Raw genomic sequence first — 27,872 nt, 5'->3', positions numbered from 1 at the left:
TATGTAGGTGTTTGTATGAAAATAGTTATATTGTTGTTGTTAACTGTCTTTGAGTCAACTTTGATTGATGGCAATCCTATGAGTAACACACCTCTATACCCTGCTGTCCTCAACTGCTCTGCTCACATCCTGCAGGCTCAGTGCTGTGGCCTCTCTGACTAAATCCATCTAATATGTGGACTTCCTCTCTTTCTACTACCTTCCACCCTTTCTAGCATTATTGTCTTTCCCAGCGAGTCATGTCTTCTCAAACAGCCAAAGTACAATGTTTTTTGTATACAGGCTGAACAAGCCTTGGCTGACCCTTTTGCCAATTGTGAACTGTTTCTCCATATTCTTTTCTAACAGTAGCCTCCTGTCCTATGTATAGGTTTCTCATCAGGATAGTCAAAGGTAGTGGTACTCCCATTTCTTTAAGAGCCGGCCTTCCCAGTCGTAATCTTTTTCTGATTTCTTGACTGCAATCTCCACACTGGTCACTGATGGGTCCAAGGTATGAGAAATCTGACTGTGGAGATCAGGATTCAGTTCTCATTTTGGCCATGGAAACTCACTGGGTGATCTTGGGTGAGACACACACACTCAGCCTCAGAAAATCTGTGATAGGTTAGTGATAGTGTCACTATAAATTGGAAACATCTTAAAGTTACACAACAATAAACACAACAAGTAAGGACACATCTCAAAAAATTATATTGTTTTCCTTAGACCCACTGAGGGAAGAATCTTTGGCCAACTACCTTCTCTCAGCCTAGTGTACCACATAAAGTTGTTCTGAGTGAAAGATGGATGCTCCTTGAGAGGGAAGAATGGAACTGGGATACAAATATAGAATGCAGAAAAAAATTGATTCAGCTGCTTGAGGTATTTTCTCTCCCTAAAAGCATCTTTAGGGCATGAGAAAAACTCGTTAATTTTTAGCAGGGATTTTTAGGATTCAGCTGAAATCTTACCAACTCTTATGTGTCTTTCTGACTGTGGCTCTAGGAGGCTGAAAGCTGATCTTGGCACCCTAATGAAGCAAGCAAGTGGCCTCACAAATTAAGCTTTCTCCACACTGTCTTCCCAACCCTCAGTTTTTATGTCCAGCAGGGGGTGCTTCACTTGGTCTGTCTGCCTTCGCTGCTCAAACCGGTGCTAAAATGGAATAATAACATAAACTTGAGGAGCTATCGGTTTATATGACAAAAAAAAGTGGCACTTTTCCTCAAGGGACTTGTTTAAGTGATGTTATGTTTTCCCAGCAATGCCCAAACAGCAATATATTATCACCTGGGAAACAGGCATTCTTTCTTCTAGCAAACATCTATCAGAATGGTGAACTAATATGTAGGGATGGAGGAAAAATCCAAGTTTATCACTGTCTACCCTGTAGGCAATCTTGGCTCGCTGATGGATGTCTCCATTTGATACACAGTAGTCTCCTGCATCTTCATTGACTGGGGGGAGGGTGGGGAGACAGATCACAACCAATTTTAGTTTAGACTGCATTTAACAAGCACTTGTTTCCATGTATAGTCTTCCTCATCTGAAATTATGATTTACAGCTCATGGGTTTCTATAATTTGGATTATTTTATTCTTTATTATAACAAATTGTCCAAAACATTGCAGTTCCAGATGGTATATATAATCTCTTCAGTGCATTCTTCATACACTTAAATTTTTAAAGTGTCCTGTGAGTCTGTGTTCTGTCTAAAATGTAATTATGGGCCCAAATAGACAGGCCAAAATAAAGCTGCTTCAGTCACTTTGGAGGTATGCTGTTTCAATGGCACATGCATCTTAAGAGGCCAGAAGCTGCACCAAAGCTGCACTCTGGTCCTTAGGACTGGATCATGGCTTTGGCGCGGCTTCCGGCCTCTTAAGACGCAGGCAGCATTTAAACAGCATACCTCCAAAGTGACCTGAAGCAGCTTTATTTTGGCCTGTCTGTTCTGGCCCTATGGCTGATTATCGGCTATCAGTAGCTGAGATCCTGTTTGACACTGGTGGAGCATAAAGCTCTGCTGGTATACTTAAAAGAGCCAGCATGTTGTAGTGGTTTGTGTGTTGGACTACAACTATGGAGATTAGGGTTCGATTACCCACTCAAGCACACCTTCCACCCCACTGGGTGACCTTGAGCAAATCACACTCTCTTCGCTTCAGAGGATAGCAATGGCAAACCCCCTCTGAAGAAACTTGCCCCCCCCCCCAAAAAAAAACCCCTATGATAGGTTTTAGGGTCCCCATAAGTCAAAAAGGACCTGGAGGCAAGCAACAACAAAGTATACTTAAGTATATGATGCTTAAGCTATGAGTCTGAAGGCTTGGAGACATTCTCAGAACAACCCCTTTTTCTAGTGAATCACTGTTCAGGCTGGGGTGGTGAGCTCTGCATCAGTACTATGCATCAACCATTTTGCAGTCATGGAAGAACTGTTGTGTAAGGTGGTACAGGATACTTCTTTGTGTAACTTCCAGCAGACAGAGTACTTATGCTGGTGTGACACCCAGTTATATCAGAATGAGTCGCCAAAATGATTCTGGGCCATATTTCTCTCTCTCTCGCTCTCTCTTTGCCAAACCATGACTGCACAGGAGCCCTGGTGGCACAGTGGTTAAATGCCTGTACTACAGCCACTCCCTCAAAACCATAAGGTTGCGTAAGTTCAGTATTAGCCAGGGCTCAAGCTCAACTCAGGCTTGCATCCTTTGGAGGTTGCTAAAATGAGTACACAGTGTTGGGGGCAATTAGCTTACAGTTGTAAACTGCTTAGTTCAGTATGAAGTGGTATATAAATGAGGCTGCTATTGCTATTCCATAAGTCTTTTTTTAATGCAGTATAGATAAAGTGCTGGCTCCCTTACTCACTTTTTTAAAATGCAACATTGACCAAGTTCCATACAAAGAGTGGGATCAGTTACACCTGAGAGAAGAGTAGTTTAATAGTAGAACACATAGGGCTAAATTGAACATTTGTTCACTAAAGTGTATGTAGAATCTCGAAATGGATGGAGATTGTTAATCACAATTAAAAGCATATCTGCACTTTATGGTTTTAGGAATCTAATACCACTTTAATTGTCACAGTTCAATCCTATGGAATCCTGAGATTTGTAGTCTGGTGAAGTAAGAAATGTTATAGAGCTCTAGTCCATTCCCCTGAACTACAGCAGTGAATTCTACGTTTTTCACACAACTAGAGATCCCAAGGTTCCATAGGATGGAGCCATAGCAGTTGATGCAGTGAAGTATAGATACATTCTGTCTATCATATGTAGTAAAGATCTTATTGATTTCAAAAAGTCTACTGTTCTAGGTAAAATCAATGTTGGAATTAGCTTATGTTGCAGGTCAAAGTTTCCAGATCTAATCCTGTATAGTTGTACGCAGGAGTTGAAGCAACCTTTCTCTGAAACTCTGGGGAAGTCCTTTTAATAGTCAGCGTGTGTAGGCAATACTGAACTAAATGACCAAATGGCCTGACTCAACTGAAATCAACCTCCCATGATGTTCCTTCCTTTAAAAAACATGGCTGTCCCCTTTACCATGCTCTGCCATTTCATAAATAACAACCAAACTTTTCAAACAATAAAATTCCATTCTGTTCTTACAAACACAGCCTATGCAATGCCAATAGTAGAGTGCAGCCCAGTTCTGTTTTTCAAAAACCATTGTAAATTGCACTGAGATCACTCCACCTTCTTTGCTCCCAGAGTCTCCCTACCTCCTCCATCCATTACATAACAATGAAATTAGCTAGCACAAGCATCAAGCCAAGGCATTTAAAAAAAATGCTTTTTTTAAAAAAAATGTGGAAAGGTGTTCAAAGAGCAATCAATGCCTGCTTACTAAAAAGTCAGTCCCAATGTGGACAGACGGCATAGTCTAGTGGCTTGCGTTTTGGAATATGACTCGTGTCTGTGAGGATTATCGCACTGCGTTCTGAGACCGTTCTCATCACGTGATGAGAACGGAACGCATTTGAGTATACCGCACAGTATGTGTTCCAATCGGGTTCTCAGAACGCTTAAATGCGTTCCAAATGTGTTCCAGGAGGGTACAGATATGAATGTGTTCCCAGAGAGCTGGAACGGGATGAGAACGTTCCAACAGAGGTGTGTGCGGTATTCTTATGTGTTCTCAAATCCGTTCTCGCATTCCTCCGTCTCCTGATTGGCTGAAAGAATGCCCTTCCCTTTTAGTCCTCCAAAGTCCTAGAGCGTACTAATTTTTTCTTTGCTCTCCCATGTATGACATGCCCCCGTCTTTGACAAAAGGATTTTATCCTATTCTCTGCATACACACACGTGTGTGAGGTTTTTTTTTCTGTGCACGGGCACAAAAAAGCAGAAATGGAGACATTACATAGACATAATGCATAGCACTAAGTATCACAGGTTGCATGTTTGCAAACTGTTACCGAGTCGCAAAAGCAGAGGATACAAGTGTCTCCGGAATTGTCACAGAGTGACTTCTGTCGCCAGCATATTGCAATGTGTCTAGACATATTTATCTCTGGAGTTGTGTAAGTGACCCATCTCTGTTGTGTGTAGGCACAATACACCATGATATCCGGGGGCTGGGGTTTAAAGGACATCTGGGGTCCGCGGATGCAGCGACACCGAGGGCTGCACAAGGAAAAGGGGGGAAATTTTCTGAGCTGGGGGGGGGGGAACCTGGAGGTTTCTCAGTTTTTTGTCTTTTTAAAACCTCTGTCTGTCGGGCTCTGAGGATTTGGGGCTGGCCTCCCTGCGTGCTTATGACAGATTGGGCTTTTTCCAGCTCGGCTTTGGGGCTTCTCCTCCCCCTGCAGATGATTGACAGAGGAAAGGGAGGCATTTAGGGGCAAATTTAGACTGGGGATTGGTTGTTCGGGGTCACATGTGCGGAGGCAAGGAGACTATTGGATGGCCGGGTTTTGGGTATTGAAGCCATGGAGGCCATAATGGATGAGGGGTGCTGGAATGCTGGGAAATATATGCAAATTAGCTTTAAATTTTGGACAAAACGAGCTCATAACAGCAAAAGGAGCGGGTTGTGGGCAGCAGGACAAACGGTATAGGATCGACCATATAGAAAGAGATGTCATAGAGCAAGGAACGGCGATACTCGCCATGACACGAAAGACAGTGGAAATGTGTGGGGTCTGGGTTGCTCTTGATGCCAAATTGCTCAGTCGTGGCTCCTGTCATGGGAGCTCGACATGCCGCTGTATGCTGTTATCCTTGTGGGTGACACAGAAAAGAAAGGAGTCGCCTGCAGCGGGCAGAATTCTGGAGCAGCATTAAAGCATCTCATGAGATGCTTTAATGGGCTGCCAGAAGACCGCTGGCCAATATGACCCTGTTCTCATACTGTGTGACCTACAAGGATGACAGTATATTTCGGCCTGCACAAAAAGAGGCGGGGAACTTCCCCGCCTCACATTCTGGTAAAAGAAAAGAAATAGAAAAAAACCCCTTCCCTCCCCAGTGTCCCCTGAAGGTCTCTTCCATTTTGGGAGAAAGGGTGGGGGCCATGTAGAAATGCATGCAAGGCGGAGTTTCACACACTATAGACATCCATAGAGGGTGTGCCGGGGATTGGCAGCATGCTGGCTAATATGCAAATGGATCTTCTTCTTTGAAAAGCATGAGCAGCCCAAAGAAGAGTATTAACTAAGCCAAAATTACATCTGAGGAAGTGGGTTTATGTGTAATGTTGACCATGGTTTTCATTGCTGGCTGGTAAAATTATTTTCAAAGAACTGTTCTCCCTCCAGCATTTTACAAAAGGGATCATTTCTGGATTTCAGGAATTATGTTCTTTTTCATCTGTAATCTGTTATGCATTTGAGAAATTATTTCATATTCAGAATTTAATTAATATTAGAATTTGTTTATAGTTCTGCACAATTTGCCACTCAAAACTTACCATTGCTGATGGATCATTAAGCAACCATGTATATCAATACTCTCTGCCTGAATATTATTATTGTTATTACTGGTAAGCTTTATTTGCCAAGTGCTGAAAGTTTACACAGCAATCTATTTCCATTGCTTTTAATTGGGATGATTTTTATTTTGTAGAACATTTCTACTTGCATGTATAAAATAACATGTATGGCCACTCTACCATGCATTTGGGATTGTTGGAATGAAGACACTTCTTGGTCACAAAGTACATGTAAAGGCTGTCAAACAGAAGCAGTATGATGTGGGCTAACTTTACAGGGGCCAACTGGTAAATGTCATACCAGCATCTACCTTTACTGTTTGGAATGCTAGCTTTTCACAGCTAAGCGAATTTGATATCTGGATAAAGGTTGTTATGTTACCTCTATCTTTATGAAACTATGTACCTTTGATGCTCTTGGCAGTGTGTATTTCCTGTACTTGGTGGCATGGTATTCAAGAAATTATCAATCTGCCAGTCTGAACAGCTATTTTTATATAGAAGTAAAGGACACTACTGTTAAGCATGGCAACAGATGTGAGTTATTAATTACAAACTGCATTTATTACACCGCGACGCAATACAACAAAACAATCTTCTCAATCTGTAATATAATAACAAACAAATGATTACCCAGAAATTGGGTTATCACACTTGTTAAAAATAAAGTCTGGTTCCCTTGGAACAACATATATGTACCATATGCAACTTTGGATGCAAGTCAAAAAAAGGTTTTATAAAAAAAACATAAGTACCCTTTTTAAAAAAAGGACAATCATAACTTCGTTATCATCGATCGATGCATGTTATTTGAAAACAAAATAACATCCATCTTACGTTAAGAGTACAGTACTGTGTCCAAACTCAAAACTTGTATTCAATAACAATGCAGTAATAAAAACATGTGTGAATACAATTAAGTGTTGGATGTTTTCTGCAGATGCAATTCAATTATATTTTCGATTTTCTTTAGTCTTCCATTCATTTTCTGTAGTACTCCCACAATTTTCCGATTGATATTTTCCTGCGTTTTCAAGGAAGATTGCACTGTACAGACAAAAGATATATACAAAAAGCTTTTAATAAGACAGTTTATTGCAATGTATTCTCTGTTTAACACAATATGTTCATATATTTCTTTTTATTTACTGTCTTGAAAGTAAAGTTTTCGTGATATTCAGTTCTCCGGTATATAGATGTAAGTTATTAATATAAACCTTAATCCTTATATGACCACCACTCTCTTTTGAAAAAGACAATGCATATTTATTTAAATTCACCTGACTGTTGAAGTTCAGTTATGTAGCTGGGTACAAGAGTTTGGGGTTCTGGCAAGATGTCTCCACTACAGCAAGGTTCATCTATAGTATCTGCATGTTGATCCATATAAAAAAATTAAAGAGATAACTAGATCAGAAATTGTGCATTGAACATAGTAAGAATACTCTAGGAAAACTGCAGGTTGATAATACAACTAAAAATGTAGGACATCAAAATGTCTCCATCTTTTTGCAGTTAGAAAAAAGTAAGAAAACAGAGTGGCAATGCTGTTGTCTAATAATTTTATCCTCCATATGTACACCCATCTATCCCTTCCTATGTTGGAAAAGTATGGCGACCTCAGGGCTGGTAGTCCATTGTAGTGTTTTTTTCTTTTGGAAACTGATAAGGGAAGTAGCCTAATATGATATTGATATAGTGACTGTCTTTAGCAACTGTTCCTTATGGCTACAACACTGGAGGAATTCCATGGCATACTATGCAACAATGAGCCTTTACTTGTAAAGCTACAAACTTACCCGAGGGATTTTTTTCCTGGGAGCCATGGTTCCCCGCCATAAGCCACAGCTCTTTCATTAGGGGGAAAAAGGGTGGTTGTTTTTCTTTGGGGGGTGATGGCCCAAAACTATTTAGACTGGCCAAAAATTTTTCACGCGTCATTTTGAACTTCATGTATACCTCTTCGGCGGTGCGGTTGTAGCCATGCATTTTTAATTGCTCTGCTACCTCTCTATGCACAGGAAGAATGGGTACAGAACGGGACCTCATGAGCGTCTTTAATTTTCCGCTCCCCCTAACACTTCTCAGGAGCAGATCAATCTCCTTATTGACCCATTTGGATCCCTTACTACGCGCCATCACTGCTTCCCAATAACTTCAGCCACTCCGAAAAGTCCAGCGGGAAGAGGGATTTGCAACGTCATCACTGTGCAGGGATTCTTGGCGCCAAAACTAGACTTGCGCCCTCTAGTGCTTTTACTGCAGTGCCGGGAGTTTGGGAGTGCAGAGAGCCAGCATCAGCAGCTAAGTGCTAACGCAGAAGTTTATTTCACAGCCTCTATAATTAAATTGCAGACAGTATTATTTTATACTTTCTGTAATTAGGAAAGCCATGGATAGCCATGCAGTGACCGAAAGCAGTGCCTCCGCACAAGCAAGGGGGAGGGTGTGGAGTGCCAATGAAGTTTTGGCCTTATTGGAGATATGGAAAGAACAAAAATTGCAGACCAAATTAAAAAAGAATTACAGAAATTTGGATAAATTTAAAGTTGTATCTGATGAAATGGCAAAGAGGAACCATGTCAGATCTGCCGAGGAATGCAGATCTAAATCAAAAAAATTGAGATTTGAGTACAGAAAGGTTGTGAAACACAATCAGAGAAGTGGAAGCAACCCTATTACATGTCCCTTTTATAGGGAACTAGAGGAAATCTTTCATGGGGATGTTAGCATCACCCCTAACAGGTTATCCCGAAGTCTTGATTTTGAAAGGGAGGGTGAAACCACAAATGTGACTCAAGAAACCGCATCCACCTCCATGGCTAACACAGGCGAAGGAAGCACCCAAGAGACAACTACCAGACAAGACAGTGATGAAGGCAAGTTGCCCATCTGTAATGCCTGAAGATTTCTGCTATGTGCGTGACAACATTATTTTGTTAAAAAGACAAAGGCTTTACTCTTTTTTTCCCCTTGCATTTTTCAGATTCTGATGACACTTGTCTCGATGACACAGTCATTACGATACCTGTCACAATTTTGGAAAGTGGACCTACGCAAATAGCAGGTAGTCATATATAAATTTATGTCAATTTCTGGATCTCTGTTTTCTTCATAAATATTGTGAACCTGTATATGTGTTCAAAAGAAATAACGTTGGTGTTTAATGCTCCACTTTGAAGGTGCGACTGGAGAACAATTGGGTGACTTGGAAAGACGTGCAGATGATACAAGCGGTAGAAGCGATGGTAGGTAGCATCTGCTTTTCTAAGAAAATTCTTTGTCTACAACCCTTTACATGATGCTACCATTAGAAATAAATTTCCTTCCTGTGGGCTTAATCTATTTTCACTAATTTTTAAATTTCAGTACCTAACGATCCAGAGGACGAACCACCCAATGTATTGCTGTCTCCTGGAACAAGACTGCGTTCAAACAGGAACAGGAATCGTCGCGCCAGAAGAGGAGAACATATTGCGCGCACTATAATGCAGAGTGCAAGTCGAGAGGCCCAACTTACCCGGAGAACACAGGAACGGTTCATGGAAATTGTACACGACAGCATGAAAGACTGTAGGAGGACAGAAATGGAACTTGTAAATATTATGGAGGAAGATGTAAGGAGAAGTGCACAGGACAGACAGAGAATGTTGCAGTACATGGAGACCATGACTGAACTGTACCGGAGGAAAGTAGATCATGAATGTGCACTTCCAACGGGGCAACATGATACTGTTGCCCAAGGAACTATGCACACATCATTCAGGGCATCTCCGTGTGATATTCCTCCTTCAACACCAGGCCCAGCTGTCTTTACAGATTTCCAGGAGCAACCATCCACATCGGATTTTGGTGGGAAATGTCAAGGGAACAATTCCCCTGAACTCTTTGATGAACTTCCTCCTGCTTATGCTCCTGATGGTTGTCCTGTCACTCCTAGTAGTGAAATTAGAGATGGTGACAACACAGTAGAGAACATCAACAGGGATGTTCGGAATGTTGTTGCAGTCACTGATCCCCCAGAAAATGAAGGCTGCATTGGAACCGTGCAATGTGTGAGCAATGCAGGAACATCTTCCTTGCAAGGCGCAGTTGCACCTGTTCAAAACCAAGATAAACCATGCAGTTCTCGTACTGGGAGGATAATCAAGAAAAAAAAAAAATTTTCCCCATAAGGGAAACATATAGGGAAAAGGTTCTGTTTTGAAACCTCAGATATGTTTCAGCATTCTATGTTTACCCTGTTACGTGCCCTTTGTGACCGATAAAGAGGGACTTAAACCATTTCTCCTTGAACCACAGTAAAATTTCATGTTCATGTTAAGGAAAGGTTTTGTATGTCACCATGTATATATGGATATGTTCTCACCTAATGTATATACAGTGTATATAAATGCGTGCTTTGTTGACATAATGGAAAACAAGCCACCAGACGGTTTTTTTCCAAAAGAAAAAGGATATTTAATCGTGTTTTAAAATGTTAAGTTATATTGTTGATAAAATACAGCTGTGTTCTCAGAAATTGGTCTACCGTCCTTAATATACCTAAACATTTCCACAACAATAGCAACATTATTCAGCAATGGTTTCTAGAACAGCCTTCCTTTTGGTTTTCAAGGTAGGAAACATGATGTATTAATATAAATGTAATATAAACAAACCATTTTTACACCACTGTTTTCCTATATTCCCAAAAAAGGATATTTGAAACATCAATATAGCAATTGTATAACACTTCAAAATAGATTTCCAAAATTTGGGTAAACCATGAAGCTAATCTATAACAGTCGGGTATTTATACCCCACAATAATATAAACACCACTAGCAGAACCTGATTGGGAAAAAAAAAGTTAAAAGAAAAAAGAATCTAAACAACCGTGATTCAACATTGCCGTCTGGTAAAGTTATTCACATGTTGTACATGACATGTTGTCAAACACATGTATATCAACATTTATAGATTGATACAAAGGTAAACCAAGAAGAAACGTTTGGATCAGATCAATGCTGTTGCCATAACTGAGGTGATGTTATGAAACATCAAATAATGTCAGTTTCTGGTGTTAACGACCCAAAATAATGTTAGTTACTGCAGATCTAACAGTTTGACCCTCTTTTTTGTGATTTGTAGAGTGTCCTCTGATGTTATTCGCTAAAGCGGGGAGGACAATTTTCGCAGGTGGCTCTACATCGGGATCAAGCACTTCTCCCCTCGTCTCGCAAATATTGTGCAGTATGGCACATGCTGTGACAACAGAGATGAAATTTTCCTCTTTCACAGTTAGTCTACCAGACAGACACCCCCACCTAGATTTCAATCGCGAAAAAGACCTCTCCACCACGCATCTTGCCTTGCAATGGGCGGTGTTATAAGCAAGTTTGTCAGGTGTTAATTCTCCACGATATGGTGTCATGAGCCATTTCCTGATTGGGTAGGCACCATCCCCTATAATCAGTGGTGGAATGGCTACATCGTGGACATGAAGGGTGGGATTTCCGGGCACAAAACAGCCTTCATCCATCACTTGACATATAGCGGAATTGGTAAATATGTGGCTGTCATGTGATCTCCCACAATTCCCTACTTCAATGTCAATAAACCTCCCACTGTGATCTGTAGTTGCTTGCAGAACAATTGAAAATCCCTGCTTGCGGTTGATGTATTCCTCTCTGCGTCCCAGCGGTGGGCAAACAGAAATATGAGTGCCATCAATAGCTCCTATGCAGTGTGGGAATCCGAGTCTCTGAAATCCATCCATAATCTGAAAAAAGGCAAAGGTATAATAAATTTGGGATATCAAAAAGGTGGGTTAACATATTTCATATCAGATGATGCATTATTATTATTATTTTTTGGTATATAAAACTGGGATCAAAGAGACAAAAGCATAAAAAGGGCAATAGAAATTATTATGGTTTATATATATACCTAGAACACACTGAAGGGGAATCCAGATGTTACTTGTTCACATATCAACTCTTGCAAATACATCAAGATACATTTTTTCAGAATTGCAAACCACAACAGCACAGCTGGATAAGAGAGAAGCCAGCAGCAGAGATGCACCTCCGAAGTGCATGCTCCAAGCCTAGGACCACCCCCCCAGCACAGCTGGATAAGAGAGAGGCCAGCAGCAGAGATGCACCTCTGAAGTGCATGCTCCAAGCCCAGGACCACCCCCCAGCACAGCTGGATAAGAGAGAGGCCAGCAGCAGAGATGCACCTTTTAAATCCATGCCCCAAGCCCAGGACCACCCCCCCAGCACAGCTGGATAACAGAGAAGCCAGCAGCAGAGATGCACCTTTTAAATCCATGCCCCAAGCCCAGGATCATTAACCCACCCCCATAATTGCAAAGGTAATTTAAAGCCTTTCTTTTTTTCCCAAACAAGGAAAAGGCAGGATGTAAACATATCTTAATGGTATTACATAAGCAAAACCTATCTATCTTTAGATATGCATTAATGCATTTGCACCCAGAAGTCTTAGGTTTAAAAGTAATATTGATACACACCGTGTGGTAGTTTCCAAGCTGGATAGTTTTCCTCAGCAGCAGCTTCTCCATGGCAAGGCACACCTCGATGGCGATTTCTGCAGCTGTGGATGCTCCAACCTCGAAACGGGAAGCCACCTTCCTATACATCAGAGGGCTTGAGAGCCACCAAATAGTCAGGGCCACTCTCTTCTCCACCGGGATAGGACTCCGGAATCTAGACTCCCCACGCTCCAGCTCTGGTCTCAAGATGCTGGCCAGATCAAAAAGGGTTTCTTTAGACATGCGGAAGTTAGAAACCCACATGTCGTTATCCCATCTCTGGAGGACTTCGTCACTCCACCAGTTGGTCCGCTCCCGGGGTTGCTGCCACCAACGTGGGATGCGAGGCCAGGTCGCCATCCATGCCAGACAACTGGATATATCAAGATTGCCGCTGGCAGCCATGACTGCAATCTTACTCAGAGCAGCCCTCCGGCGCGAAATGAGGACCAGTGATTGAGCAATGCGACTCATTCTTCTCCTTCTTCGCTCTTCTTCTTTCTCTACCATGCTCACAAGATCAAACCATGCTTTCTCCGACGCCATCTTTACACCCCACAAGGAAGTCACCGGACGACTTCCGGTTAAAAACAACCACCGAGTGGCGACGTCATTGGTACACCGCCCACAAGATCTAATACGCATGCGCTATAGCAAACCGTTCTGAGAACGGTTTCAAGAAAAAGGAATCGCAGTGCGGTAAACTGCCGTTCTGATCACGTTCTCATCACGTTTTGATTGCTAATGCGGTAATATCCGTTCCAGGAACGGTCTCATCACGTGATGATATGGAACGTTCTCAGAACGCAGTGCGATAATCTCCTGTGTGTGTGTTGTGTGCTTTGAAGTTGTTTCCAACCTGTGTCAACCCTAATGTGAACGTATCATAGGGTTTTCTTAGCATGTTTCTACGGAGGAGGTTTGCCTTTGCCATGCTCTGAGGCTGAGAGAGTGTGACTTGCCCAAGGTCATCCAGACGATTTTCATGGCCAAGCAGATATTCAAACCCTGCTCTGCAGAGTCACAGTCTGATGCTCAAATCACTATACTGTACTACACTGGTTCTCTGATCAGTGTTCAAATCCCTACTTGGCCATGAAAATCCACACTCTTCAGCCTCAGAGCGAGGCAAAGGCAAACCCCATTTGAACAAATTCTGCCAAGAAAACCCCATGATAGATCTGCCTCAGGTTACCATAAGTTGAAATTCACTTGAGCAATTGAACAAAAGTAGAATTGCCACTGTATTCAGTTTAGTTTACTCACAGTTAATGATGGATAGGAAGGATTGCAGCCATAACAGTGCTGAAAATCTCAGAACTGCTATAAGGGGTGTCAAGTTAATTGATGGATGCTTGGTTTAAATCATAAGCTTCTTGGAAAGATAGGCTTATTCTACATGCTCTCAAATTCAGTCCACACAAATGTATTTCAGTTTTGGCATCCCAAGCCAGTGGTTTCTGAAAAATGTTAATTTGTGTTGTCTTAAACTCCCAAGTCCTTCTTGGCTCCCAGTTAATCATTTGTTTTTAGCTGATGTTGGATATTTAGATAAGAGTTTTCTGCCTTTCTGATGATCAAAGGATCCAGAGCCTAGTGCCAAATTCCTCTTAATGCCCTTGTTTGTATTGAAAATATTTTTAGTGCCCAGATCGTGAAACAGCTGTGAGAATAAAGAGGGCTATTTTTTTAATTGCAAAGAAAAACTTTCTTCACATGGTAATTAATGTACTTTGTGCTAAAAGTGGAATGATCACAGCATTTTCCTCCCAGGCTTGAAGTTCTTGCTGATTTTGGATAAACCTTCATGACAAACTCCATCAGCTACAATTTTTGCATTGCAGTTTGAGGTACAGGGGTTTTGTCCTTCTTTGCACCTGGTTATATTAATGGAGGAATGAGAATCATGCAGCCCTGATGTTGCTGAATGTAAACTTAATTCTCCATCATTAGATTACTAGGGCTTCCTATCCAACAACATCCATAGGCTTGCATGATTCCCAGCCTTTCCATGATGCAAACCTTCAGTCCATGGTTCCAATCATTGGTAATTATTAAAAATCAATTTATGTCTTGAAACTGAGCTCCAATATGCAGTCAGGGAAGGGGTGTTACGTGGAACTAAGCATGGCAGACCATGGCCTTCCATGTTTTACAGAGAGTCAACCAACTGTATTGTATTGATAGTAATGTATATTTTTATGCTATCTATTTGATATGTTTTTATTGTTGAAATTTGCTGACTGCTGTAATCCTGCCTCGATCCGCAGGGAGAGGCAGGAAATAGAAATAAATTTTATTATTAAAACAGGATTGCCTGACCTACTATTACTGCCACCCATAAAAACATCTTAATTGGTGTGGAGATTGTCAAAGCCTATGGCAAGTGCTGAAAATATTGGTACTTCTGTGTCTATAAGGAACATTGGCATGTGGTTGCATAAAATCCAAATTGTTCCAAATCTTCACCTTGATGTGCTTTGTGTACTGAGACTTAACAACCTGATCTAGCATATTTCTTCAGAACTGTAAACATGTTTACACTTGCCTCCACCTCCACCACCATCTCTTTTGCTTTTTCCAACCCCAAGCTTGCTCATGAAGAGACCACATGTAGCCAACAATTTGTTTTTAACTCATTAGCCATCTTGAATATTTTCAAAGAAAGGTGAAGGCACAAATTGTGTTTTTGTTTTGTTTCTCTCAGTAAAAACAAAACAAAAAGCAATGCAGTTGTCAATGAGGCAAGGAAAGGGAAGGAAAGATGTAGGTGAAAGCAAACTTTTAAAAAATCACTCCAGGATCTCTTGCTTTTGGAACGAAAAGCACGATGCTAATGCACTTTTAAAAACTGCACATTTTCTTGTGTGGTGAGATATGTCTTCTCACTTTCTTGCAAAAGGAAACCTAGGTAACCCTTGGGTACTTTCAGATGGAATTACTAACAGTCAGTTGAGGCTGTGCAACCATTATGTCTTTTCCTCCTTAACAATATTTTGTATAAAGAGGTAGTGGGAAAACATGGGAGAGTTATGAGTTGAAGCCAATGTTCTCTCAACCTGTAAAAACAGAGGCATAAAACGGTGTTAGCACAGTACAAGTTTCATCTGATAGCAACCTGTATTGCTTGAAAGGATGGATTGCTTTCACATTTCAGATTAGCTGCCTGACAGACCTGTATCACCTCATATAACTCTTCAAATGTTTATAGCTAGAGTCACAATGTGCATAGTTCTGTATTCTATTACACTCTTATTCCACCCATGTAACTGCTAATATACCCATGGCTTTAATATAGTTTGTCTTTTGGCTACTTTCATTTTTTATTTTTGTTGGCCATTCATGCCAATAGTATTCACATATAAGTCTTCTGGAAGTAGATGTTAAAAGCACTGAGATGCTCTCCTAAAAAGCAAATGATTTTATTTTGTTTTACTGGCTCTGTGATTCATTATACTGTTATCTTCCCTCAACCTCTCCACACAATTTTTAAGAGCTAGTTTAGGGTTCTTCATGGCACAGAAAGCAATAGAGACTTGAGACTAAACCCAAGAGCTTCTGCCACCTTGGAAAACCTTCTTGTATGTTCTTGGTTGTGCTTGGTGTAGACTGCTGTTATAGAGAGTATAGGAAATACAGAAATTCAGAGAAGATGCCAGCCACAGATGCTGGCAAAACATCAGGAATAAACTCTTCTAGAACATGGCCACATAGCCCGAAAAAACCCACAAAAAACTGTGGATGCTAGCCATGAAAGCCTTCGACTTCACACAGAAATACAGAGTTTAGGAAAGTAGCTCTTTTTTTTAAGCCTACAGTTTCCAGATTCCCTTGGTATGCAGACACTGTAGTCTTATTTATTCCTACCCCACTCCCAAATGTCTGTGTCCAAATGTAGGCTATGAAAAATCAGAAATATTATATTGCAGCCATGGCTGTCCTTACTCCACTTTGCTCCATGACTAATTTGGCCCTTCTTGGTAGAGTGATGGTGGGGGTCAATTTGAGGGCTGGAAGGGTACAGTCAATTTTGTGCCTGAGCTAGAAATAAAATCTTCCTTCTCATCCAGAGCAAGATTATGTGGAGGAAGTGTCCTTCTTCCCTTTGTCATAACCAAGGCAGGGCAAACGTCCATGCGGGCATCAAAGGGTTCTGCCTCTTTTTCCAGGGAGAAACCTTGTGAGAGAACAAGCATGGTGGCTGACTAGGCAAACTGACTGGAACAGCCATAATGACTTCTCAAATGGTAATGCATATCTACTTTTCCAATATGCAACCTGAAATTTGCTCTTCCAGTGAGTTTCACACAGCCATTCTCGTGTTGTTGTTTTTTTCTGGATTGAACTCACTTTAGCATCTGTAAACCAAAAAACAATGATAGCTAAAGTGAATGATATAGGTGAATGAATATTTTTGGAAGGGAAGTCTGAATTATTTTCTTCTTTAGGGGCAGCACACAGGAGAAGTGCAATGCTACATATTTACCCTGGGATTCACAGAGGCACACATAGGGACAATAACAGTTTGGGGAATGGATATTGTTAATGTAATTGTCACATCCAGCATTTTCTACATGTAATTTCCATCTTGCCTTATGTGTACAATCCCAACCAAATCTACTAGATGTATACCTGAAATTTAAGATAGCAGTTTATGTATCTGATGGATTATATTTCATGATAGTCCATGTTGTCCGAAATGTGTTAAAGTACTACAGCTCTTTGGGAAATAGATTACTCCAGTTTTTAATTTCTCAGCCAATGAGCTTTTCTGTGAACATGTATGTGTGTACATGTGCATGCACACACATGCACACATACTTGCACCTTTGTGCATATTATCTTCTTGACTGGAGTCAGAGAGAGAAAGAGCACAAGATGTGAAATCCACCTATTGCAATGCATGACACATGCATTGCAATATGTACAATGATCAGAGTTATCCTTGCCACAGTCCCTGGACTGCCGTCAACAAAACCTATTTGGGGAATATCAGATAGCTTCTGAGAGGCAATCTCAAACTCAGTGGGACTTTTGGAACGCAAGTACAGAAAATCATGAAAGGCTGGAAAGCAGTTCATGCAATAAATAAAATACATCACTTGATACAAATTACTTGGCTCAGCTGTGTTACCAGTGTGATTTTACTGATAAGAAGTCATGGTTTGCTGTGCCAGTTATGCTCTAAAGTGGGGCTCTCAAACCTCATTGCTTTCAGAGAACAAACCACAACAAGCCATTTAACACTTTGTTATAAAGAACTGTGTTCTCAGTTCACCTCCTATGATCACTGAAGGACTCTTGTAAACTTTGTCCTGCTTTATGTGTTCAAATCCCAATTGAATTCAGTGGATTTCTTTTAATCCACCCTACAAGCCAGCTGGCACAGAGTCAGAATGATTCTCTTGTACTCCTTCCTAAAATTGTGATTCAGTGCTCCATAAATCACAGCGTTCAAGCAGCTGTTAAAGTATGCCATAAAGTAGCTTGCTGTGAAGAGCCATGCTGGTATGGAAGAATCCAATGCTGGCTTCAGTGCCACTACAAAGCCAATGAAGTTGAGTGGTGCCCAGCAGACAGCAAAGAGGACAAAGACCATAAACATGGTCAGGAAATTCCGGAAGTCATGGGGTTTTATTTTGGGCCGGACATCTGGCTTGACTCGCCGCCGCACCTGGAGCACAAGGATCCAGATCCTGAGATAACAGTAGCTGACGATGGTGATGGGCAAGAAGAAATGGACGATTACCACCATGATAGTATAGAGCGAACTGACAGACTGGGCAAAAGTGCAAGAATACACCCGGGGGTCATATTTCAGGGAGTCCACAAAGAGATTTGGCATGATGGCCAGCAAGGTAAGGGCCCAAACAAGCCCCACATAACATAGTGTGTTGCTGAGGGAGAAGAGCCTGTCGTACTTCAGGCTGTGGCAGATGTAGCAGTAGCGGTTGATAGCAATGCCAGTGATGTTGAAAATGGAGCCTATGACGCTCATGCCCATCAGGAATCCACTCACCTGACAGTGGAGGTAGCCCATAACCCAGTCATTATGGAAAATGGCAATCAGGGCTAGTGGGTAGGGGTATAGTGCCACCAGTAAGTCTGCAACAGCCAGGCTGACCACAAAGGCATTGCCTAGAATATAAAAACCTATGAGTTAGATACATTTGAAATGTTAACATTTTTTTATTTAAAAAAAGCAGTTAATTTGTCCCCCATTCAACAAAACAAAGCAAACCCAATCACCCTGTTTTTGGCTACGTGTTATGGAATAACTTCTTGCCTATGTCTCAGGTAAGTGGGTGATTTGACTTCAATGCAGGAACTCATTATGACACTCCCCAGTGAATGTCACTGTGAGATGTGGTGGAACTTAACCTGTGAAATGTAGTGGAACTGAAAGATCTATTCTGCAGAAAATCTCTAGGGCAGCAGCTAGTTTCCAAGGGATTTGAGACAAGCTGTAAATATGTAAAACCAATAAATAACCTAGAAGGGACAGAATGGGCTTACTGATCCAGATACTGGATCTGATTCAGATTCACTCAGAAATCCCAGAGTTTATTATTCTGTGTATTTCTTTGACTACATTTCTTGTCTATGAAGCATTCATACATACTGTATCTTTTGCTACTTTGCATTAGAAACCCTGCAAGTTTTCAAGTTGTTTGCCACTTGTTGTCTACTGACAGGCTAACAAAAATAGGAGCCACAGAATCTCATATGTTTATTCCCAAATTACTCTTAGCAGAAAAGGCTCACAGCAAATTTCAAAGGACTGATTGGCTGTTTGTTCTGAACACCCTCCCTGGTCAAGCATTTGGGAGGGAGAGAAGAAGGGGGAAAGAAGAAGAAATCAAAGAAACAGAGAATGCAAAAGAAGGCTGCAGCACCAGCTATGTCCTCAGGCTAAAAAAACCTTCAATTGAGTTTTCTACTTGACAATATGATGAATTCAAACTCCTCTGAGAGCTTATGCTGAAGTGTGCTTGAGATAGTATTGCATAGTGTTATTATTTTATTTATATGCCACCTTTCTCATGGAAAGGGGCCCAAGGTGGCTCATGGATAAAATCAATTTCAAAAATTTAAATAAAAAATTAAAAACAATTAAAATAATCTGTTGTCATTGTCAAAATTGGATAAGCAAAAAGAGGACTGTCACTCCCATTAGATGTTCAGAGCAATGGCTGGTTCATCTTGACTTCTACTCTCTTGCAATTAATCATACATGGACCAGATGTCTAGAAAATATGCAGAAAAGTTAATGACTCACCAATCCCTTGCAGATCCTTACAGATTCTCCACTGTGCTTTACGCATCACAGTCCATATGAATCTTTACCAGTGCTCTTCGCCTATCTTCATGTAGTACATGATAGGAAATCTCTAGATGTTTTGGTTTACAATCTCCATAATCCAACACCTTTGACTATGTTGCCAGCCAAACCATCTGGAGGGCCAAAGGTTTTCCAACTCATTTCCAGTGTTTGCATTTTTATGACCACTTCAAGGCAAACCTGCAATATCTTTAAAGATCTGGTTTTCTAGAACTGGATGTGTAAAAGATGCAATTGTGGTTGATATTTAGTAGAACTGGCAAGGACTCCCAATGGTTTAATTTTTTTAAAAAAAATACAACTGCCTCTGTTCAGCATGATGTTAAATGAATGCTTTGGATAACCATAAATGGATTTTTGAGTGGAAGAACTGTAAACTACATTGAGTTCTGGTACTTAAAAAAAACCTCTGGGTTCAGAAACATTTAATTCAAAGGATATGTATTTTGCCCCAGGCTCCAGTGAGTAGATCTCAGGATTCTATACAAAAAACAAAACTTGATCCCACAAGCCTTAGGACTCTACTACACTGCTCTGCAAGGGAAAAAACCCTTTGTAATCAGAAAGTAAGAAATCCTTTGAAAGGCATCTCATGTCATAAGGAAAGCCCTATTAGGTCATAACAAAACAAACAAACAAATAAATACATAAATATTTTGTTGTTGTTGTGTGCCTTTAAGTCATTTCTGAATTATGGCGACCCTAAGGTCAACCTATCAGAGAGTTTTCAAGGCAAGTTTCTTCAGAGGGGGGTTGCCATTGCCATCATCTGAGGCTGAGAGAGTATGACTTGCCCAAGGTTACTCAGTGGGTTTCATGGCCAAGCCAGGATCTGAACCCTGGTCTTTCAGTTTCTTAATTCAATGCTCTGTACTACACTGGTCCTTATTTTGCACAAATAGCCAACCAGCTGCTTTTGGTAACAGAAATCAAGCAGGACACGAGGACAATAAGGGATTGCTCTCAGATGTCTGGTGCCTCTCTATACCTGAAGATAAGCATATATTCACCAGTAGCCAATTGACATCCTTATCTTCCATGAATGAGACATAGAATATGAAGAAAGTCAGTAACTATTTGTCACAAATTAAAACAGTGAAAGACTTTTGTGGCATCTTACTAGCTAATGATCTACTTTGTTAAATGTATCAAGTGTTATCCTAAATTGACATGTGTGCACACCACACACACACACACACACACACACACACACACACACACAGGTATTACAGATAATTTTTTAAAACTGTCATCAGACTGAAATGATTCACTATAATGTTTCACTATAGTATAGTTATCCTGTAAATATTATAATCAGATTAACATAAAGCACACACACAGAGAGACTTGATCTTTTACTGTGAAGTGGTCCCAGAAGTATAAGAGGCCAAGCTGCTTTCTCGAATGCATCACAGTCTTAATCTAAATTGATTTGGAACTTCTGAAGCAGACCAATAACTCTTTTTAACTCTGATAGATGCTCCACAGGTTATTGGGCTGAAATTCTCCACTCAAACCTTTTGTGGCTGTACTCTGTGCCGCTGAGGGCAAAACCAGGTATAATAAAAAGATCTGCGATGAGTAATTTGCACTATATGTTGTTGTAGTTGCTAATGTGAAGCTAATGAGTTTTTAACTCTTTTCTCCCAAGTTGACTTATGCTTGTGTATGCCACTAACAGAATGCCAGCCACTTGTAAATTAGTACGTAAATTCCACTGATTCAGTGGGGCTGCTGAGATTGAGACTAACAATCCAATTTAGGTGGGGGGAGTGAGTTCTAGCAATAGATTGTGATGAGTTATTCCTGTGGTAATGGAAAGTTCTTTTGGATGGCTTGGTCAGCACATTGTTCTATTCCTGTCAAGTGGTCTTAACCTGAGTATTATGCTACATATCACTACTTTGGAGGGTACTGTTTCATACATGCATGTTTGTACATGCTAATACAAACACCAGTGGCATCACTAGGTTTAGTATCACTCGATAAGGTAACTTGTGGTGTCACTCCCGCCACTGACCTCCTCCCCTGCCACACCATACAGAATCTTTAGTACTGTTTTTTGTACTAATGTTACTCATGAAATCATAATTCACACATATCACTGAATCTAATGATAGTTGTGACATAAATGACTAACAAAATTAAAATTATACCTTTAAATTACAACTTCATACACATCACCTAAATGTATTTACATATGCATAGTGTCATGTGGCTAAAAAGTGAAAATTTGGTAAAATGTGACAAAGTTTTAAAAGAATGATTAAATTTTGAAATATGAAAGTTATTTTTTTTTTAAAAAAAACCTAACTTGGGTCCTCTCCTTTCTCCTTCCACTCAGGCTCACCCCACTCACACCATCTCTTCAGCATTTTAAAGGGACACAGGCAAACACCACAGCCTGCTTCTGTCAAAACGCAGATGTCTGAGGACATATACAGTGCGCCTGCATCACACGCAAGGCGCAACATACGCAGCTTTCAGCATATGCTGAAAACTGTGCTGGAAAAAGTCCCCTGTGTAAGGGAAGGGCCCACTGTAGTTCAATAAAACTGCATTTTTGGACTCCTTCCTTGGGGTGTGGCTACCAGAATTGTTGTAATGAGTGCCCATACTTCAAAATGTCATACCCCACCACCATTCGCCATATAGGTGTCAATCCTATGCTTAGTCCTAACTAGACTGATCAAAGATTTATCTAAATGTTGACTTACGTCAGCCCCTGAACCATGCTTTACAGACCTTTCACCATTTTGCTCACCCTCCACAGACTCTACTGCAACCCTGCTGCTCTTCAACTGCACTGAACCAATAAAGCAACAAGACAGTAACACTTCTAGAACATCTAATTTCAAACCCCAAATGTCAAAGTTCCCATCCATTTATTTCATTTGCAAATGAACTATCAACAAGTTCTCCCATCGGAGTGGCAAGTTTCTTGGCTCATACCTAAAAGTTTCCAGGGGCTGATTGCCCTGCATGGCAGGAGGGTTGGGCTGGATGGCCCTGGTGGTCTCTTCCAACTCTATGATTTTGTGATTCTATGATTCCCTAGGACTATCCTAGCTGGGATTAACTACAACATTTCAGAATGTATTTGGGGTGGAGGAGGACTTCCTTCTACTCCAAGATCACTTCAGGAGAGGCTAGTGATTGTTCCCAATCCCATTTTCTCTTTCTGCTAAATCTCGAGATGGATGACTCTCAGCAACCATTCCTCAGGGAAGGAACGCCATGGAGGTAGCTTCTTGCCAATCAAATGATATTTTGATGTAACCGTGGAGGTTGCCAAATAGAAAAAGGGCGTGAGCTGGTCCTGGAGGTGAAGGAGGCTTCCTTTGGCCAGCCACACGTGCCATTACCTGCTTTCCTCAACTTCTTGTTCTTGTAGACTGACAAGATCACCAGGAGGTTGCCCAAGATGTCCACAGCTGTCGTGAGGATGAGGATGAGGGCAAGGAAGCTCAGCACCCAAATAGGATAAAGGCCTTCTCCTTTTCCCACAGCAGCGGACTGGTTCTTCTGCGACAACCCTGCCTCTTCCATTCCTGCCTATGGAGATGGCGCTCTCCAAAACAAGAAGGGCTCGCTTAGGTCAATCGAGGCCAAGCTCTACAAAGAGGCACTTTGGTGCCAAAAGGACAGTTCCCAGGATCAGCCCAAAGCCAAGAGGAGTCCTCCAGCAGCAGCCTGGGCAAAGGAGGCATATCCTCCTCCTCCTCCTCCTCCTCCTCCTCCTCTTTCGGTGCCAGCAGCCAAAGTGTGGCTTCGCAGGAGAAGTTCCTTAAGAAGCTGGTGGTGCTCTGGGCTCCTCTCCCTTGAGCATCTCTTTCCTCCTCAGTGATGCCAATGTGGCATGAGGGCCTTGAGCGTCGGACTAGGGCTCCGGAGACCCGGGTTCGAATCCCTGCTGGGCTAGGAGGACTCACCGGGGGACTTGGGGACAGTCCCACTCTCTCAGCCCCCTCTGAAGGAACCTGCCAAGGACACCCAGGGACAGGGTCGCCTTAGGGCTGCCCGAAGTCGGAAAGGACTTGAAGGAGGAGGAGGAGGAAGATGATGATGATGATGATGGCAAGAGGAACTGAAGCGGAAAGGAAGGAGGAGCGGGAAAGGTCCCTGAGGCTGGAGATGCGGAGAGGGCGCCGCCACCTTCCAAGCCAGGGACGGGGCTGGAGAAGCTCCGGAGGAGGGACCCTGGAGGAGGAGGAGGAGGAGGAGGAGAGGGGCCTGCCCTCCTCTCCAGCAGCAGGGCTTCTTCCCATTCCCTCCCAGGCATGGGCTGATGGCCTTGGCAGCCTTGCAGCTGGCGGGCGGCAGTGCCTTCTTCTCTCTGAGCGCCGCCTCCTTCCCTGGAAGCCATCCCTCCTAGTCCTTTGCCCCCCTTCTTCTTTCCTGGAAGGCCCCCCATTTGCAGGGCCTCCTTCCCCGGGAGCCCGTCCTCCATTCCAGTCTCCTGTCCGGGAAGACTCCCTAAAGCTCCCCCATTAGAAGCTGGACTAGAAGAAGCCTGGAGTGAGACTTCTAGCAGAGTTTTGGGGAGCCTCCCTTCCTTCCCTCCATGGCAGCGCCTTCTCCTCAGCAGCGTCCTCCTTTTCCCGGACCTGGCCCTGGCTGCCATGGTTTATTTTTAACCTTATTATTATTATTATTATTATTATCATTATTATTATTTAAAAAATAATGGTTGTGACTGCTTTAAACTGTGTGCGCCTATCGTTTGGATTGGGAGCCATGCGGATGCTTTTCGAAATGGAAAGGCAGCATAATTGTAGTAGTAGCCTTGAGTCCATATATTGGGAGAAAGGCGGCATATAAGTTGTTGTTGTTGATAATAGTAATAATAGCAGTAGTAGTAAATAAGAGTGAATCCCATTAAAGCCACTGCCCCCAAGTTGGTGTGACTATTCTGCATAGGTATGAGGGCAGTACTTGTCTGCAACTTTGGTCAGGAGCTGACCATACTGGGGGCAAGGGCTCACATCTTCTGTTGTTTTTCAGCAAGAACCAAGAATCTTTAGCTTGGACAGAAACCCACATTAATCCTACAGATCCCTCATATTTAATTCGTTGATGTCTGCACACAGAGCCTAGTTTTCCGACATTCTTCGATGCTGTGTGCTGTGTTCTGTGGCTGCAGACAAATGCAGAAGAGCAGAAGAGGACTTTCCTTTTTCAGTAGAGAGCTATGGCCCTTGAGATGTTCTTGGGATGCAGTTCCTCACCACTGGCTATGCTGGCTAGGGCTGCTGGGAGTTGTGATCCAACAACATCTGGAGGGCTACATGATTCCCCCTTCTGCTATATAGGCAACTGGGAAAAGATGGCAGGATTCTGCCAGTTTTACCTCATTTCCATCATTTAGTTTGCCACCTGAAACCAGCTTTCATAATGCTAAACATCTCCAAGGGCTGCCAGTGCTGACAGATAAAAGACTGCCCTCACCAGAATAACCAGTTTCTTATATTCAAGCCAGTGGGGCAGAGAGGGTCAGTCAGAGAAACTCCTTCAATGAAGCTGTTTTAAAAGAGAACAACTTAGTTTTTTTCTGTCAAAGACAGGGAACAGACACACAGACACAAACCAAGGCTATCCTGTTTTTCCTTTATCAGCAGGCAGGCTTCTCCATAAGGTAAGCTGAAAGACATTTGCAGCTCTCCAGGCTGTGAGGGGGGAAAGTGGGCGTGAGGAGGGGCTACTTCCATCAACTGGGATTTTCTTCAACAAAGCCAGTCCCTTAAAAGGTACCCTCTCCCACCCTGCGGTGTGCCAGTCCTCATCTGCCCACATGGTGGCTGACTCATTCAAGCCTGGCACTAGTTCAAAGTCACTTCTAACCCTCCTTCTCTTGTTGTCTCTATTATTATTTTTTGGAAAAAATATTTGAGAAGCCCTGCAGAGATGTTGAATGTTGGCTAGCATAGTCAGATTATAGCATTTTATTTATTTATTAAAAACTTAGTTCTATTTGTATCTTTTCTTTTTTCCAAGGGGTTCAAGATGGTGTGCATGGTTCTCTCCCCCCAGTCTGTCCTCACAGAAATCCAGTGAGGCAGGTCAGGGAGAAACTGAGAGAGAGATAGAGAGGGTGTGATATGGCCCAGTGTCCTCCAGTACACTTTATGCCTCAGCACAGACTTGAAACACCCATGTATACAAGAGGCAAATCCATGGATCTCCAATCTGCCAACACGAGGTGTCCATGGTATATAATCTGTTGCAGGGACACCTGATGGCATAAATCACATATGGAGTGCCACCGTTTGAAAATTGTTTTAGGGTGTATTATTATTATTATTATTATTATTATTATTATTATTATTCACAAACTTACCTTGAATGTGTACTTACAGCAAATACAATGTCCACATGGGTGATGGCCTCTCAGAGATGCTGCTGCTGGTAAAATATTTGGATGGGCACTTTGATGCATTCTCAAATCACTTATTAATGTGCAGAAATACTAGGAGTTCTCTTGAATGAAATAAGACATCCATATATGTTCCACAAGATGTGCCAGTCTGGCATCCACATATATTTTGCTAGAGGTGCCAATATTTTCTGATACTACTCAACAATTTTTGGGTTATGCTACCTTAAGTCAAAATGCAATTTATTCTGGAATTGGTTTTTCTTTCCTGTTTTTTTTTTAAGGATCAACACATATCATCTGTGCAGTCCTGCTGAATCTCTTTTCAATGACAGACTCTGAATAGCCTCTGATCTGCAGCTGTCATCTGAGTGGCCCTGATTCGTTTAAAAAGTCCTTCTCCTTTGTGCAGTTTCTTTTAATTCTCAAGGACTGGCCATATGGTAGATTATTTCTCAAAAATGTAGGGTGTGGACTGTCAAATCTTAAATATTTTGATTGGTGGATTTTTTTTCTAGAGAGAGCTGCATAGTTTTGTTCCTTCTTTTCAAATAGTGATGTTCAAAAGTGGATCTCATTATAGTGAATATCAAATTGAATGTTATTTACAGAACTGACCCATCCAAGAGATTCTTTCAAAACCTCCTAACTCCCACCCCAGATAAGTAAGGCATCACTGATAAATCTGTTTTTGTTGTTGTTAATTGTCTTCAAGTCAGCCCTGACCCATGGCAGCCCTATGTATGAGAGACCTCCAAATCATCCTATTCTCAACTGCCCTGCTCAGCTTCTGCAGATTCATGGCCATGGCTTCTCTGATTAAGTCTATCCATCTTCTTCTTTTCCTATTGCCCTTAGCTTTACCAAGCATTATAGCCTTTTCTAGTGAGTCTTTTCTTCTCATGATATGGCCAAGATACCAAAACCTCAAGTTTAGTCATCTTTGCTTCCAGGGAGACTATGGGCCTGATCTGCTCTAGGACCCATCCATTGCTCTTTCTAGCACTCCATGGTATTCTCAGAACTCTTCTTTAGCACCACATCTCAAATAGCTTTCATCACTATCCAGCTCTCACAATCATACATTGAAGTGGGAAATATGAGGGCAAGGACAATCCTCACTTTAATATTTAATGATACAGTATATCTTTACGCTTCAGGATCTTGTCTATTTCCATCATAGCTGCCCTTCCAAGTCCCAGTCTTCTAATTTCTTGACTGCAGTCTCTGCTTGATTGATGACTGAAGCCCAAGTATGGAAAATCTTGGACTATTTTGATAATTTCATCATCTGCTTTAAAATTATGTAGATCGTCTGTGGTCATGATTTTTGTTTTCTTGATGTTCTTGATATTCAGCTGTTAACCTGCCTTTGCACTTTCTGCTTTGACCTTCTTCAGTCATCTTTCCATACCTCTGATATTTTCTACTAGTATTATGGTGTCTTCTGTGTATCTTAAATGGTTGATGTTTCTTCCTCCAATTTTCATGCCTCCCTCCTCTGAGTCCAATCCTGTATGATGTTCTCAGCATATCATTTAAAAAGATATGGTAGCAGAATGCACCCTTGCCTGACCCCTTTTACAATTGGAAACCATTTTCCATATTCTCTCCGAACAGTACCAACTCCCTATATTCTTTTTATAAGGGCTGTTAGGGGAAATAAAATATCACTCAAAACTTTCCATATGTAGGTTG

The 27,872-nt window shown here is 41.7% G+C and overlaps 2 protein-coding genes and 1 long non-coding RNA gene across 4 annotated transcripts in view; 2 read left to right on the top strand and 1 right to left on the bottom strand.

The window, feature by feature from the left end:
* The window catches only part of LOC149321770 (proton-coupled amino acid transporter 1-like), a 112,155-nt gene that overhangs the window by 47,756 nt on the left and 36,527 nt on the right, over positions 1–27,872 (top strand). The window lies entirely within an intron of this gene.
* On the top strand, positions 8,096–10,445 carry LOC149321772 (uncharacterized). Its single transcript, XR_016281557.1, has 3 exons — positions 8,096–8,989; positions 9,105–9,170; positions 9,292–10,445. It is a non-coding gene; the product is annotated as an uncharacterized LOC149321772 (long non-coding RNA).
* On the bottom strand, positions 17,549–23,529 carry LOC149321771 (melatonin receptor type 1A-like). 2 transcript variants are annotated; one of them, XM_089502125.1, is made up of 2 exons: positions 23,167–23,529; positions 17,549–18,597 (listed from the first exon to the last, which is right to left on the bottom strand). In XM_089502125.1, the coding sequence occupies exons 1-2, from the start codon at positions 23,348–23,350 to the stop codon at positions 17,819–17,821; spliced, it is 963 nt and encodes a 320-aa protein (XP_089358251.1). In that variant the 5' UTR covers positions 23,351–23,529; the 3' UTR covers positions 17,549–17,818. The 2 variants fall into 2 exon arrangements, with proteins under 2 accessions (XP_089358251.1, XP_089358312.1); XM_089502186.1 differs by lacking the exon at positions 23,167–23,529 and adding an exon at positions 19,739–19,801.

This window comes from Sceloporus occidentalis, unplaced genomic scaffold (genome assembly GCF_023333645.1).
Source record: "Sceloporus occidentalis isolate IW3139 unplaced genomic scaffold, rSceOcc1.0.p SCAF_1, whole genome shotgun sequence".
Taxonomy (NCBI): domain Eukaryota; kingdom Metazoa; phylum Chordata; class Lepidosauria; order Squamata; family Phrynosomatidae; genus Sceloporus; species Sceloporus occidentalis.
This window is presented reverse-complemented; position numbering and strand designations above follow the sequence as displayed.